At 36.1% G+C, this 14,000-nt stretch overlaps 1 protein-coding gene across 9 annotated transcripts in view; it reads right to left on the reverse strand.

Moving 5' to 3' along the window:
* GULP1 (GULP PTB domain containing engulfment adaptor 1) overlaps window positions 1-14,000 on the reverse strand; it is a 159,251-nt gene that overhangs the window by 64,910 nt on the left and 80,341 nt on the right. For all 9 annotated transcript variants that reach the window (XM_054830298.1, XM_054830290.1, XM_054830297.1 and 6 more), the window contains one exon: window positions 2,856-2,917. In XM_054830298.1, the coding sequence (XP_054686273.1) occupies window positions 2,856-2,917 (62 nt within the window). The remainder of the gene's footprint in view (window positions 1-2,855; window positions 2,918-14,000) is intronic.

Consider the following 14,000-nt stretch of genomic DNA (forward strand, 5'->3'; position numbering starts at 1 on the left):
AGCAAGATTAAAAAAAAAAAAACAAACCCAGAGAGACAAACAAACCACAAAACAAAACAACAGCAACAAAAAACCCCAAACCCCAGACCCCCATCAACTTACACCATACACCAAACCATACCAAAACTCAGCATATTTCAAAATAGCAAGTACCATGAAGACTGGGTATGCTGGAAAGCAGAGAGAAAATCAAGATGCTTTTATATTTAAGGGCATCCTTATGAGACTCATGGCTCCTGGGTTTTACTTCCAGAAGAAACAACTCTGCTCATGTTTTCTTGCAAAGAGGATTATTGCCATAGATCATCCTGAGGGTGTATGTCCTAATAGATACAAGACATTACTCTATTAAACAGTCCTCTCCAATTTGTAGAAAAAAGGCCAGTTGTCTACGTTGCAGGGTTCTTTTAATTTCCAGTTAACTTTGCTAGGATTTTTTTTTTAATAAGATAACAGTCAACTCATGAACAGCATTTTATCAACAAGCTTTCTTGAATTCTTAAAGGTGTCTTACGAATCAAGTGAACAAACTACATCTCGTCTTTTCCAATTGTCCTTAGTAAGCTCTCCCTTTTCTGACCATCTCAGAAGATTAGTGTCAGAAAAATGATTTTTGTGTCTTATAAAGAAAAGAAAACACTATTTTTCATCCACGGCAATTTGCATTCAAAAAACTATGTAGCAGAACACAGCTCACTTGCCTATGGAAAAAGAACATCTCTGGTATTGCTTTCCATCAAATTGATTTGATTTTCTGAATACATCATTCTTCACACACATAATTACCTTTTGAAATAAATCAGATAAAATGTTGTCTTTTCCTCCCAACAAATATAAAAGTTATATGAACAGAATGCTATAGAATTGGAAGTGGAACAATATGAACATCTGAAAAAAAAAAATCAATGAATCTTTTTCAATACTTGCTTTATGAATGCCTTCTGAGTTTTTAATCATTATTTCACAATGTAGTTACAAGATATGAAATCAATGGGATATTTTAGTTAAAAATCAAAGCATTACAAGACCCAAATGAAGTACTAATAAATGCGTGCTTTCCTCTTAAAAAGAAAAATATTGCAAAAATTAATGAAAATGGTACTTGAGAATTGAGGTGGAAACATCATCTAGAATTAATAATGTTATGTCTGCATATGCCAGCTAACCTCATAAAAGCTGTGCAAATTTATGCCAGATCTCAACCAAAAAAAAAAAAAAAAAAAAGAGCAATGTGGAAATTGCATAGCCTTTACACTCCAGTTATGGAGCAGAGCAATTTCTTGCTTTGGAATAATGTATCAAATAATTTTCTACTGTGTTCCAAATGAAAAAAATGGGTAAACTTAAAAAACAACCCCAAACAAAAACAAAACAAAAAAGCATATGCTGTAGCACATCGCAGCTTCCTGCAAGTATTCTGACAGACCCTAGAGGCCAACAGCACGGAAGTCAAGGAGGCCCTGTAACAGAACTGGAGGGGACACTTGGAGATATATCAGCCTAAATAAAAGGGAATAGTCTTTCGGACCTAGAGTCTTTCTAACAAGGCTGAAAACCAACTTCCTTTGGATAGAAATTCCCCATTCCTTTTTTCTACTCCCGAAGTAGTTGATGCTGAAGTTTCTATGGTTTTCTTTATTATAAAATTTTTTTCTGCATAGCTGTACTGACACCTATTCACAAGATATGCTCATAAGACAGACAATGAGACATGAAAGATGAGGGAGGTTTCATTTTTCTCTTAAAGACCACAAAAGAACAGACATTGTTCAGTACATGAATAAAATTCATAGCTTCAGCTTGCTCTTAAAACAGATGTCATAGTCACCCCAGCAAGTACTCCTCCCTCTCAAAAACTGTAATATAAAAGCCAAGGTGTCTGGCAAGGCTACAGAGTTAAATGGCAACACATCCTTTGGTCAAAAATTCAGTTTGAGAGCACAGAGAATAAAATATGTTCACCTGGCAACTAGCAGAATGAGACTCAAATTTCCACTACAAACACTCGTTCACTGTGTAGCAATACTAAGCAAAAGAAAACTGCAAACTCAACAGCAGGGAACACCAGTATAGAAAACTGAGTCCCAGCCTGTGAAATATTTTTTATTTTTATATTAAAAAATATCAGTCATGCGAGAACTTTAATCAGAACAGACTATGGTGGAAATCTTATTGAATTATCCTCCCAGTTTAGGCAAGTAACAGCTGATTACTCAGTTTACTCTGTGTTATGCTGATTACTGCATATTACCTCCTCCTCATAGCAAACCTTTTTCTAAGTTGTTATTTTAGGAAGATGCATTTCCTGTGAACAGGTATCATTAGACTAAAAATACTATTGTAGAACTACATTGTAACTGGGATAAGAAAGAATGAGTAAGACTTCTGTTTTTACCATGCAAAAATTCCATTATTATTCTACCATATATCCAGAGTATTTGACATTTCAATATATCCAGCAGAAAGGATAATTATTCATTGCCTTTGCTATTGTTCAAAAGACGTTTGTGCTATTAATTTTAATTTTTCCTAGTACTGTAAGCATGCAGCCTGATGTTAAATTCCTTTTGCACTCAAAATTTCCATCCATTTAGCAGCCATTAAAAGGAAACCAAGCACCAAACAGAAGACGAACACTGGTTTAATTTCTAGAAAACCATCAAATGATTCAGAACAAGAATCAAATGGCCATTATTTAAGAAACAGAAAGTTTTCATCTGCAAAACAGACATTTGCTAGGTTTTTCTTTGCTGTTTCATTTGGCTAATTCACATCTGCAGTTTTCAAATTAAGAACAATATAGAACGCACTGTGTTCTAAAGGTAAGAGGACAAAATAACTTCATATTTTCTTACCTTTGCATTATAGGGAATATAATGCTTTGATAAGGCTTCAGGAGTGTGCATCCATGTTTTGTCTACAGAAAAGCAAAATAAAAGAAGCACTGAATAGGTTATTCAATAGTTAATTTAACTGTTATAGTATCTACTGGAAAACATCAATAACTCTCCTTTTACTCAGATAAGTATTTTGTCTGAAGTAGTTATCAGGGCTGGAGGGAAACACAGCATATCTCACAATTTCCCAAACATTTACATGAAAGAACCTGGTTACTTTTCTTGGGTACACTTCACTTTTTAACCGACTTGATTTACCATAAGAATTCCAACTCCTTCCCCCAAAACAGATTTATTTGTCTAAGGCTGTTTGCTGTTTCTGCCTTAGATCGGTATTTTCTGCATCCTGCTGTTGTTGTTTAAAGCACTGACTGCATGTTGTGCATCTAATGATGTTTTTTTGATTAACTATGTGTGGGTTTTTTTGATGAATTATCAAGACATTAAAGGGACAAAGGAAATTACTTTGGAAAAATTATCAGAGCAACAACTGATAGAAAAAAGCCCTAACCCTTCTACAAGAAAATAGAAGCAAGTCAGATTGTGGTAACTGATTCAGAATTTTAGATATTCTTTAATCTTTCCTTACATATCCTAACTGAATTTGCATATTTTCCTTTAAAGATTTTCACATCACAAGACTGTGCTATTGTCTTTCTTTTCCCGCCTCATGTTTCATATGGTGCCATGAGTTCATTATTTGTGAAATGTATCTTCCCTCCTTTTTAATGGCATTTAGAATGTTCTACATAATTTAAGGTAGAATTCCAAACATTAGAAAAAAAATTCTTTTTATTAGAAGTATAGAAACCATTTTTAAAAGGTTTCTCATTTGAAAGCATTTAAGAAAAAAAAAAAAAAGTTCCAAAATACTAAATAGTATTACCAACCGCATGACAGATTGTATAACGCTGAATAGTATTTTATACTCCACACATTCAATATTTAGTAGTATTTTCTAACATGAGATCACTCCTGTTTTCATCAGCACGAATTAGAGTCACAAATCTGCAACTCTACTGAATTCAGACACAGAATAATAGCTTAAAGCAAAATTCCACCCTTGGATATTGACAGACAATTCCCTTTGCCTTTAATGGGAGTTGCAGTTACAGCAATTACTAACTTTTTTGTTAATTACACAGAAGAACAATAAAATCCTGTTCACTTCAAACTGTTCAAGAGCAAAAGGTGTGACATTTATTGACATTACACCAATAACTAAGTTTTTGAATATACAGAAGCAAGAAAACTGTTAAGACAGTCACCATAGTCAGCACAGTAACAGGATCAAAACTACAAAGCTGGTGGAAAATTTTTTTTATTTAAGCAAATTTAATTCTAGATGACAGTAATGTTCAGCTCCATTACCAAAGACTGATATTATCACTTCTTAATTAAGGAAGCATGATTTGTCCATTCAGTGACACCCAGGAGTATGATTATGCACTGAAGTGGCTCTTCCTTTCAATTGTGGCTTGTGATTGGAATACCGGAACTGAGAACAACATTCATTTCCCAGAACATTTTAAGACCTGAAACCTGATCTCTATTTAGAGTACAATATCAAAGGCTGATCTTCTCCACAAGTAAAAAAATAACAATCAGTGTGAATTAGGAATATTAGAATAAAGCCTGACAACCCAAAAGACAACCATAAGCATTCTATTTCAAATCAGAGCACTGCTGAAGGTGAGACAGACTGGTGCCTGGGCTTGATGGCCAGTCCCAGACACAGAGGAAGCTGACACGAAGGCAGGACTGCTCTCTGTCCCACCATGCCTACTGCAACAGAGTGAAGACCTGCACAGTGCAAATTGCGACTCCAGAACATGCATTCACATTGCTAGTGCCCATGTTTTATTTACCTATTTCTTACACTTCAACTGTTTACTAGCTGCAGCAAGGATACTGTCATATTTATAAATTCATAAAGGAAAATCTAGTAAAAATAAAACATTGAACCTCTTAAAAAAAAAAACCAAACAAAACCAGTTCTCCATTTATTTCATGCCCAATACTAGCACAAATGAGCAACAGGGCTGTAGCTTCTAAAGCAATTTTACAGGCAGATGATTGACTACACAGGTACCAGCAAAACTAACTATTCCTTGCAAATGTCTCCTCCTCCCTTCTTCCCATCCTCAAGCAAGACAAGTTCAAATCTGAAAAAAAAAGTGATTTAATGTGGGAGCCAAGTTTGAAATGCTGGTCTTAATTAAGCAGCTGGTAATCTTTCCAATATTATTATTAGGTACAAAGCTTTACTTACAATGTTTTTATGAAATCATCCACTTGCCTACCAAGCTCAAACAGTAATGCTACAGGGATTCCAGCAAGGAATAACATTGCTAGGAAAGCATCTTCATAACTGTTTGTACCCCTACTTAAGGGGAAGATTAGGAAATATGTACAGGTACTCTCAGCTCAAAAGGAAATCAGTAACTAACCAAGGTACCAAAAAGATGCCTGGATTCTATGAGTCTTCTGCCATTGATTAAAACAGTGAGTCAGCAAGCAGCATTTCCAACATTCAGGTTTGCAGACGTTGTAACATAGGTATCAAAGTTTTCCATTGACATTGGAAGCCAACTTCCTGGAGGCAGATAATAATTACAGAGTGGTGGCACTTTTGAAAGAACTCTTAACACTAAACAAAATCAATATGAGGCAAAATTCACACTGATAGCAGAGACATGCAAAAAATCATGCCAGCTATTATGGGGAAGTTCGTCACCAGTATTTCCTTCTGAATTGCTCGGATTTTGGACTTATGCCACTCTCAGCAGCTGTTTGAAATACTGCTTAGACTTAGTTTTATCTCACAGTAGTCAAAAAATACCAAATTTCAGGGATTTTGCATGCTATAAACCAGAAAAATATGAAACCCCCCCCCCATAAAACAGGTATTTGTTTAAATACCTGATGTAGATGTGGCTTGTGGTTTGCATGATCCCTTGCTTTTTAAATTAATTTTAAATGGGTTTTCACAGTTTAGTACTAAATTATTCATTCTGAAGCAACAAAATATGAAACCCTACAATGAAAATCACAGTTCATATTATTATTTTATTAGTTATATAGCAACAAGAGTTCTAGACACTTTATAGATAAATAAAACAGTAAGTCCTAAAGCAAGGACCAAAAGCCTAGATAAAACCAGAAGTGACAACTGCATGCATTTAACATAACAGTAGTAGAAAGTGAAGAGAGACACATGCTATCACACCAGGTGAAACCTATAGTTATTTTAGATCTTGTCTGAAACTCTTAATCTAGGGTACCTTAGCTTTTATATTAAAATTTAAATAAGTGCCCAGTTATTTTTTGAGAATTATGAGTTTGAGCCATCCAGAGTCCATTAAATCCTAAGCAGAGTTTAGCTTGAATGAGGTAGAAGAGATTCTAAGATGTAAAAGCCTAAGGATGTGGTGGTTTTGCCAAACAAACTGGCACTGCATGGGAGAAAAGATGGGAAAAAGGATCACCATTCAGAATTCAAGGGCATAGGGTAAGCCACAGCCCTGCTTAAAGAGACTTAGTAATCCTGTAGCCTCTACGCAACACCTCCTCATGCATGGCATGCTAACTGTGCGGCACAGGCTTTTAGAAAGTCTCTGCAGCAGCAGGACAGCATCCCATCCAATTTTTAAGAGAATTTGACATGGGTGAGAGCGTCTCAGGTTTTGCTCCCTGCCAACATACACTAGTCTGCTAAGGGCAGTGGGAAAACTGCATACAATTAACATTTGGAAGACCCGGGGTTTGACAGACAGAATTGCAAGGGTGGAGGCAGGGGGCCGGGCACTTTCATTGTCAGAGGATGAACTGTGCTCAGAATTGAGACCTCACTCCTTTCTAGTCCCCTGTGAATCACACCAGCCCCTTCCCATTATAGAGGAAAGATTCCTTTACAATCTGCATTTCACATCAAATGCTTGGTCATCACACAACCTGGGAGTACCAGTGTGAGCCATTTCAGAGGCCTCAGCGCTGTTGGGAGAGCTGGGGAAGAGGAACATGCTGACAAATCACATGCTGAAGTCAATAGACTTGGGGACTTCATAAAGCAGCCAGAACAACTGTGCTGCACTTAGAGGATGACATTAGGGTAGATAACAGCACAGCTGACCATTTATCTACCAAAAAGGAAAGCAGTAACAGTGCCAAGAAATTGTTCTCCCTTTGAGATTAATTTCTCCACACATTACTGCCCACAGATATTATAGAATGGATTTAGCAGAGAGGCACTGATGAACTATTTTCTAAATGGCAAAACAATGCTCAACAGTGTTAACTGCTTCCCTTAACCCCATTCTCATTAGTAATTCATGGATGCTAAAAGTGGCACTACTTAATATGTTTCCAAAGCATTTATCAAAGCATAAGACCTAGTGGCCGTTCCCTTTAATACGACGAACAGAGAAAGAATCTGATTTTAACACTTTTTTTTATTCTACAGTGAAAATACAATAATTTCTAGAAGGTAGAAACTAAAAGCCTGTGATTTTTTACTGAATCAAAATCTCTGACATCAATGGATGTTTTCCTCACTAACAGAAGAGAAGTAGTCTTGGAACTGTCTCTCCTTCCTGCATTACAAAACTTGCTACGGAAAGAAAGATCTTATATGACAATCAGCCTAATAACAGTCTCCTGAAGAAAAGTGCATCCCAAGAGATCTGTGCTTCATCTACGTATTAATGCCTCAGGGAGCAAAAAATTTCATAGAATCATAGAATGGTTAGGGTTGGAAGGGACCTCAAAGCCCATCTAGTTCCCACCCCCCTGCTGCGGGCAGGGACACCCTCCACTAGACCACATTGCCCAAAGCCCCATCCAACCTGGTCTGAAACACTTCCAGGGACGGGGCCTCCACAGCTTCTCTGGGCAACCTGTGCCAGTGCCTCACCACTCTAACAGTAAAGAATTTCTTTCTAACATCTAATCTAAATCGTCCCTCTTTTAGATTAAACCCATTACCCCTTGTCCTGTCACTACACTCCCTGATAAACAGTCCCTCCCCAGTGGGGAGTTGCTTCAGTGTGTGTATATATGTATCTGTATCTTTCATTTTTCCTAGATAATCTATATTTGTATAAATAAAGAAAAACTTCACAATGGGGCATGCAAGAATTGTCACCCTGTTAAATTATTTCCTTTATCCTGCATTGCAACAGAAAAGGCAGGTTCTCACAAATCTCACTCCTGCTAGTCAGACAAGGTAGAATCTGTCATCTTTACTACTGCAGGCAACAGATGAATTGATATGCTGAGCCATGAGACTTAATGCCTGGTACCAGAGTTTTCATCTGAATGCAATACCTAAACGTTATTAACAAACATAAATCTACCCGTGTTCTTTTATAATTCAGCTACAGTATTTGTTGCAACTACCTTCTGGAGGAATGATGGAGTACAATCTGCGTGTCTATAGCAGTAATTTATTAAAGTTATTACCAGCTTACTATGATTAAACAATCGAAATGAATCAGATTCTGCCCTAAGCACGTATAGGCAAATACTCATCAACATACATAATACAAAAATAATTACTTTTGTGGGGTTGGGTTTTTTTTGTAAACATAAAATGTTCTTTGGAGGTGTATTTATTCCTTGCCAAGACAACAGAGCTGTATCTCCCTAGAAGAGAGCGAGCTTTGCAGAGTATTTTGCCTTTCTGGTCCTTCTCTCATAATATTTAGGATCTTATGAGTAGTTTTAAACAGCTGATTACTAAAATAGCAAAATGATATCATAGAAGGCTGGGTTGGCATAGAGAGAAAAAAAAAGTAGTCTGGTATTTCCATTTCCTCCAATAGTAACACTCACTGTGCATTTTATGCTATATATTTTTAAGATACAGATGCTAGTATGTAGGTTTTAAAAAGGAAGGAAAATAGGATCAAAATAATATATTAGTGCAAATAATCAGTAATTAGTAAGTGTTCGCTATTGCACTTCTAACTTGCTGATGTTATGAACTTGTAACAAGTTTGGCTTCCTAAATCAAAGGGAAAAACAAGAAAAACATTCTGAACTATTTAGCCTGTACCTCTTACATCCTCTTGCCACAAGAAGAGCTACACTGTGTCCTTCATAAAAGCTTCTAGTTGAAGTTGAAAAACAGATTACTGTTATAGCATATTTTAAGTGATCACATTTTCACAAGTTTTCACTAAGAAGTGTGTACAGATGAAACCTCCAACTACACCTTTCATGTTTGCACTCAGAGTTCAGTCCGCTCTTTCAGTATAACTATAAATAAATTTGGAAAAGTATCAATTAAGTTTGTCAAAAATTGTTAAAAAGGCAAGTTTTTGAAGAATTTCAAACTGTTAAAGTAAGAATATTAAGTGTGTCACTTTGGTAGGGCAAAACAAAGGAAAAGGAACAGAAATAGGAATCTTGATACAGTTAAAATAGAATTTTAATTTTCTAATTCAGGAAGATTAAAATCATGTAATATAAAAGTTTAATTGGAACTTTTTTCAAAATGCCAATAAACTACAAAGAGAGGAAAGGAGTGGCAGCAACCATTCAGAACAACCACAATATGCATATCTGTAGCTTCCTCTTGCTTATGTACCTAAGGTACATTCTTTTGTGTACCTAAAGTATTTGATTTCACAAAATAGTATTTTTCTGAGTGACATATTTTGGATGTTCTTTGCAATTTTCCAACAGCTTTGTAAGACAAAGTCCTACAAAATGAAGTAGTCATTGTGATTTCTATCAAGGTAAGGTTGGTACACATCCAAATTTATTTCACACAGAATAGTACATCTTGTCTTTAATTAGACATTCATCCAGTTAACCAGCAGTTTACCTATATAACTCAAGCATTTAGGTTGTAGCTTGGGGAAGCTACTTGTACTAGCACACTTGTCCAAGAACTCTACATTGTATGCTTACATCAAGAATTTATTATCTTGTAGATCTCAAAAGATATGCTTGCCATACCGCTGTGTGAATCATTTCACATTCCGTAAATGAGGCTGTATAAATTTTAATAGTGATGAAACCAAAAAGCTTAAGACTCCTTCAATCCTGTTCCTATTCTAAAGTCAGTATTTAGTGCTTTATAGTTAAGCACTGTGCATATGTTCCTGAAAGGAGCTACTTAGGTTTTGCAAAAGCAACAAAGAGTTATTGTGGTAAATATCATTGTTAACTTGCCTACAATATGCTTTAAAGCAGGTGATAGAAAAGATTATTTCTGCAATACCTTTCCAAAGATGATGTAGATAAAATTGCCAACAGGAAATTATCCTCCTTTTCTCAGAAAAGAAAAATTAGGCTCATCTGTGCAGACCTAGCATGGATCCTATGAAGAAAGTTTCCAAAGCGTACTCCTCATTGGTAGCCATGCATCCTCTAAAGATATACTGTAATCATTTCTTCCCTAAAAAATTAGATCTGCGCCTTCTGCTTTCAGAATAGAAATACATACACAGTTGCATACAAATGCATGCAAACACACACATTGCAGGACTGGCCACTTCCTTGTCCCACCAACAGAAGATGATTTGGTCCTTGCCAAATTACGGTAGTAACCCTCCAACTCTACTTGTTGACATACTTGAAAGGGTACCTCCATAGCCTAATGAGAACAATATAACAGCACAAATGCTATTTTAAAACCCCCATATTCAGTTACCAATCCAAAAAAGGGACTCAGTCACTGAGTATTGGTTTTCCACATGACCCCATATTTCAAACCCAAGGAGCAGTACTTGGAACACACAAAATCTCTCTGTTGAGGTATAACAAAAGTGTTAAGATAACTGATTTTTGCGTCAAGTGAGACTAACTGAATACAGAAATATTTAGTACAAAAAAGCATCCTTTTTTCCTCCCAAACTTTGCTCTTGAAAAAATTCTTATTTAAAAAAATCCTATGAACATCAAGCAGCAGCTTTTGAGGTAAGGACAGAGGAGGAGATTTAGACCCAGTTTTGGTTTTTTCCTGGAAGGTGATAAGTGCTTTTATGAAAGGACAACGTGCAGTCACAAGAATATCGGAAGACCACAATGAGGAGGATTGTGACTACTTATATGCTTTTAAAGTATATGAGTATCCACTCTTTATATTTTTTATCATTAGTGTTAATGTGGAAGTCCAGCACATGATAGCCTGTTTGTTTAAATCACTGATTGAAATATACTCTGACAGAATGAAAGTATTTGCTTTAGGACTATACTTATCCCCTTCATCCTTTTGGAGCTTCACCTGTTGTCTACTCATTCCAAAAAAAGAAATATAAAACATTTGTCAACTCTGGAATGCAGCATAAGTTTATGCTAAAAATAAGGACCATATTATAGCCAGTCCATTCACATAAAAGAGCATCTGATAACCTTTGATAGCATTTTTGTTTATATGTCAGATCCTGTCCATTAAATGCATCTGTCTACACTCTCATAAATGAGACTCATAAAAAGCCAGAGCATAGAAATGTTATTGCTGAAACTTATGATTTATGACAGGCTATTACTTCAATATATTCCATTTAGCATTATGAATACCATCTACATCTCATGAGCTGATAATGTGGCACCAATTACCAACCTCATGAACTGCTATCATAGGGAAAAAAAACATTAGAAAATTCACATTCCCACATACAACAGCAGCTTTGGCATTGAACTTTGTGCCATATGTAAACTAAGGCTGACATTTATTCTAGGATGAAGGAGGACCACTGGGGTGTAATAAAGAATGAACTAAATTCAACTGTGATTTACACCCTCCACAACCTCCCTGAAGTCCACTGGATTTCACAGATAGTAATTTAGTACTAAATTTAGCCCAAAGTAGATGTACGTTCCTACATTTTTAGCACTATTTTGAGACACTCAAAAAGTTTCACCCCTTCACTCCCAGAAGGTTTGGATTATAGTCATTCTATATTTAGAAATGCCTCTGTCTAGGAGGAACAGTAGGTTTCTTTCACATTTCTGATGAGGCAAAAGCCAACAAATACTAGTAAATTTTTGTTTACTTATACGCACCAGTTATTATACTAACAGCTTTGTTTGTAAAATGTGCCAAATTCATTTGGGAGAGGCACCTCCAGTCACTAAAAGAATAACCAAACCAAACACCCCATAGTTAATGCTTTCTGTTTTGCAGACACACATTACCTGTACACACAATCATATATATATATTAAGGACAAATAGGTAATTCAGTTTAGATACCAATACACTAATGTCCTGGTTTCAGCTGAGACTGAGTTAATTTTCTTGCTGAGTTAATTTTCTGGCTACTTGCTGGTACAGTGCTGCGGTTTTGATTTAGGATGACAATAACGTTGATAACACACTGATGTTTTGAGTTGTCGCTGGGTAGTTGTGGTGCCTACACTAAGTCAAGGACTTTTCAGCCTCTCATGCCCAGCCAGGTGCACAAGAAGCTGGAGAGCACAGCCAGGACAGCTGACCCCGACTGGCCAAGGGGATATTCCCTGCCAGAGAACATCATGCTCCATATGTAACTGGGGCAGCCAGCCGGGAGGCAGGATCGTTGCTCAGAAACAGGCTGGGCATCACGTTGGTTTTCTTTTCCTTTTGCATGTGTTGAGCAATTCCATTTTGCATCACTTGTTTTATTATCATTATTATAATTACTATTATTCTCTTCCTTTGTTATCCTATTAAACTGTCTTTATCTCAACCCACAAGTTTTTTTTTTCCATTCTCCTCTGAGTGAGCGTGGTGCTCAGTTACCCACTGGAGTTAAACCACGACAACTAATAATGAGGAAAATTTACATGAAAATATAGCATTTACAAAGACCTCTTACAGGAGAATTACATTAATATCCCTAAGCTACTTGAGAGACATTGACTTTACCAAGATGCAACCATATTTCAAGACGGACAGACTTCGATCTGCACTACAGACTTTTCACACTACCACATTTCAAAGTAAGCATGCTACCACACCTGACTTGAAAGGAAAAATTAAGAGAACTCTTCAGAAACCATGACCCAAACCTGGATCACATAAAAAAGCAAGCTCCTGATACTGTGATAGATACATAAATGTTTTCACAATCTTTGTCATAATAACAAAGCAGCAAGAACATACATAACATTGTTCTTCAGTTTGTTTCTGTGGGAGAAGGAAAGCAATACTTAAAGATAATCTATAAAAACTACTTCAGTAGAGTATACTGCACTCATTGATCAATGGAAAACAGAATATATGTTTTTGTACAGTTTGTACAGTCATAATATTTCTGCAACAAAGAACTTTCTTCATAACACATGTAAGTGGTAGTCCAACCAATCTGTACTGAAGTCAAGAGAAAGGCTATTTTACTTTGAACAGGTACTAAGTTTTTTCATATTAAAAGATGCAACTTCAGCAGGTACTGGTATCAGCTTTAAACCAGAAATTAACTTTTTTTGGACAATATTATTTCATAAAGTTTGTTTCCCTGTTATACAAGCTCATGTCTAACTATTGAGAATAGATATTACCACTGGGACTGCTAAACCATTCCCTTTATTTATAATTACTTGTGTAAGTACTTCCTGAAACTAGCTGATTTTTTTTTTAAACTTCACATTTTCTTACATTTTTCATTGTCGTTATTAGGATGAAAGATGAACAGCTTGATTTTATTCAATTTGAGATTTAAGCATATCAATTAAGCCTTCAACTAAAATGACTATCAGACAAATAAAAATAATTACTATTAAAACACAAACGTAAACTATCCAGGTTAGAAGTTGTTGTTTGCACTAAATCTCAGGGCATCAGATGGGCAATGACCGTACCAGTTGGTTTTAAGGGCAGCGCACTCAGCACACCTTGTCAGTTGAAGTGGCTGTTTCATGCCCAAACCATGGCCCTCAAAAAATAAACTTACACTGAGTACTTGCTCCAGATATCATACATGTAGTACAAAATTCTGCTGCAAAATGAAGTGCTGGTAATATTGAAAATGGGAGCCTGTGCTCTGAAGAGCATTGCTCTGATTTAGGACAAACCTGCTTTTCCCATAACACAGACTGTCTCGATATGCATAAACACATCGCACATCACATCTTTGTGAAGCTCTTTGTCTTTAAAGAATCAGGGCTAATAGAA

This window comes from Grus americana, chromosome 6, assembly GCF_028858705.1.
Source record: "Grus americana isolate bGruAme1 chromosome 6, bGruAme1.mat, whole genome shotgun sequence".
Taxonomy (NCBI): domain Eukaryota; kingdom Metazoa; phylum Chordata; class Aves; order Gruiformes; family Gruidae; genus Grus; species Grus americana.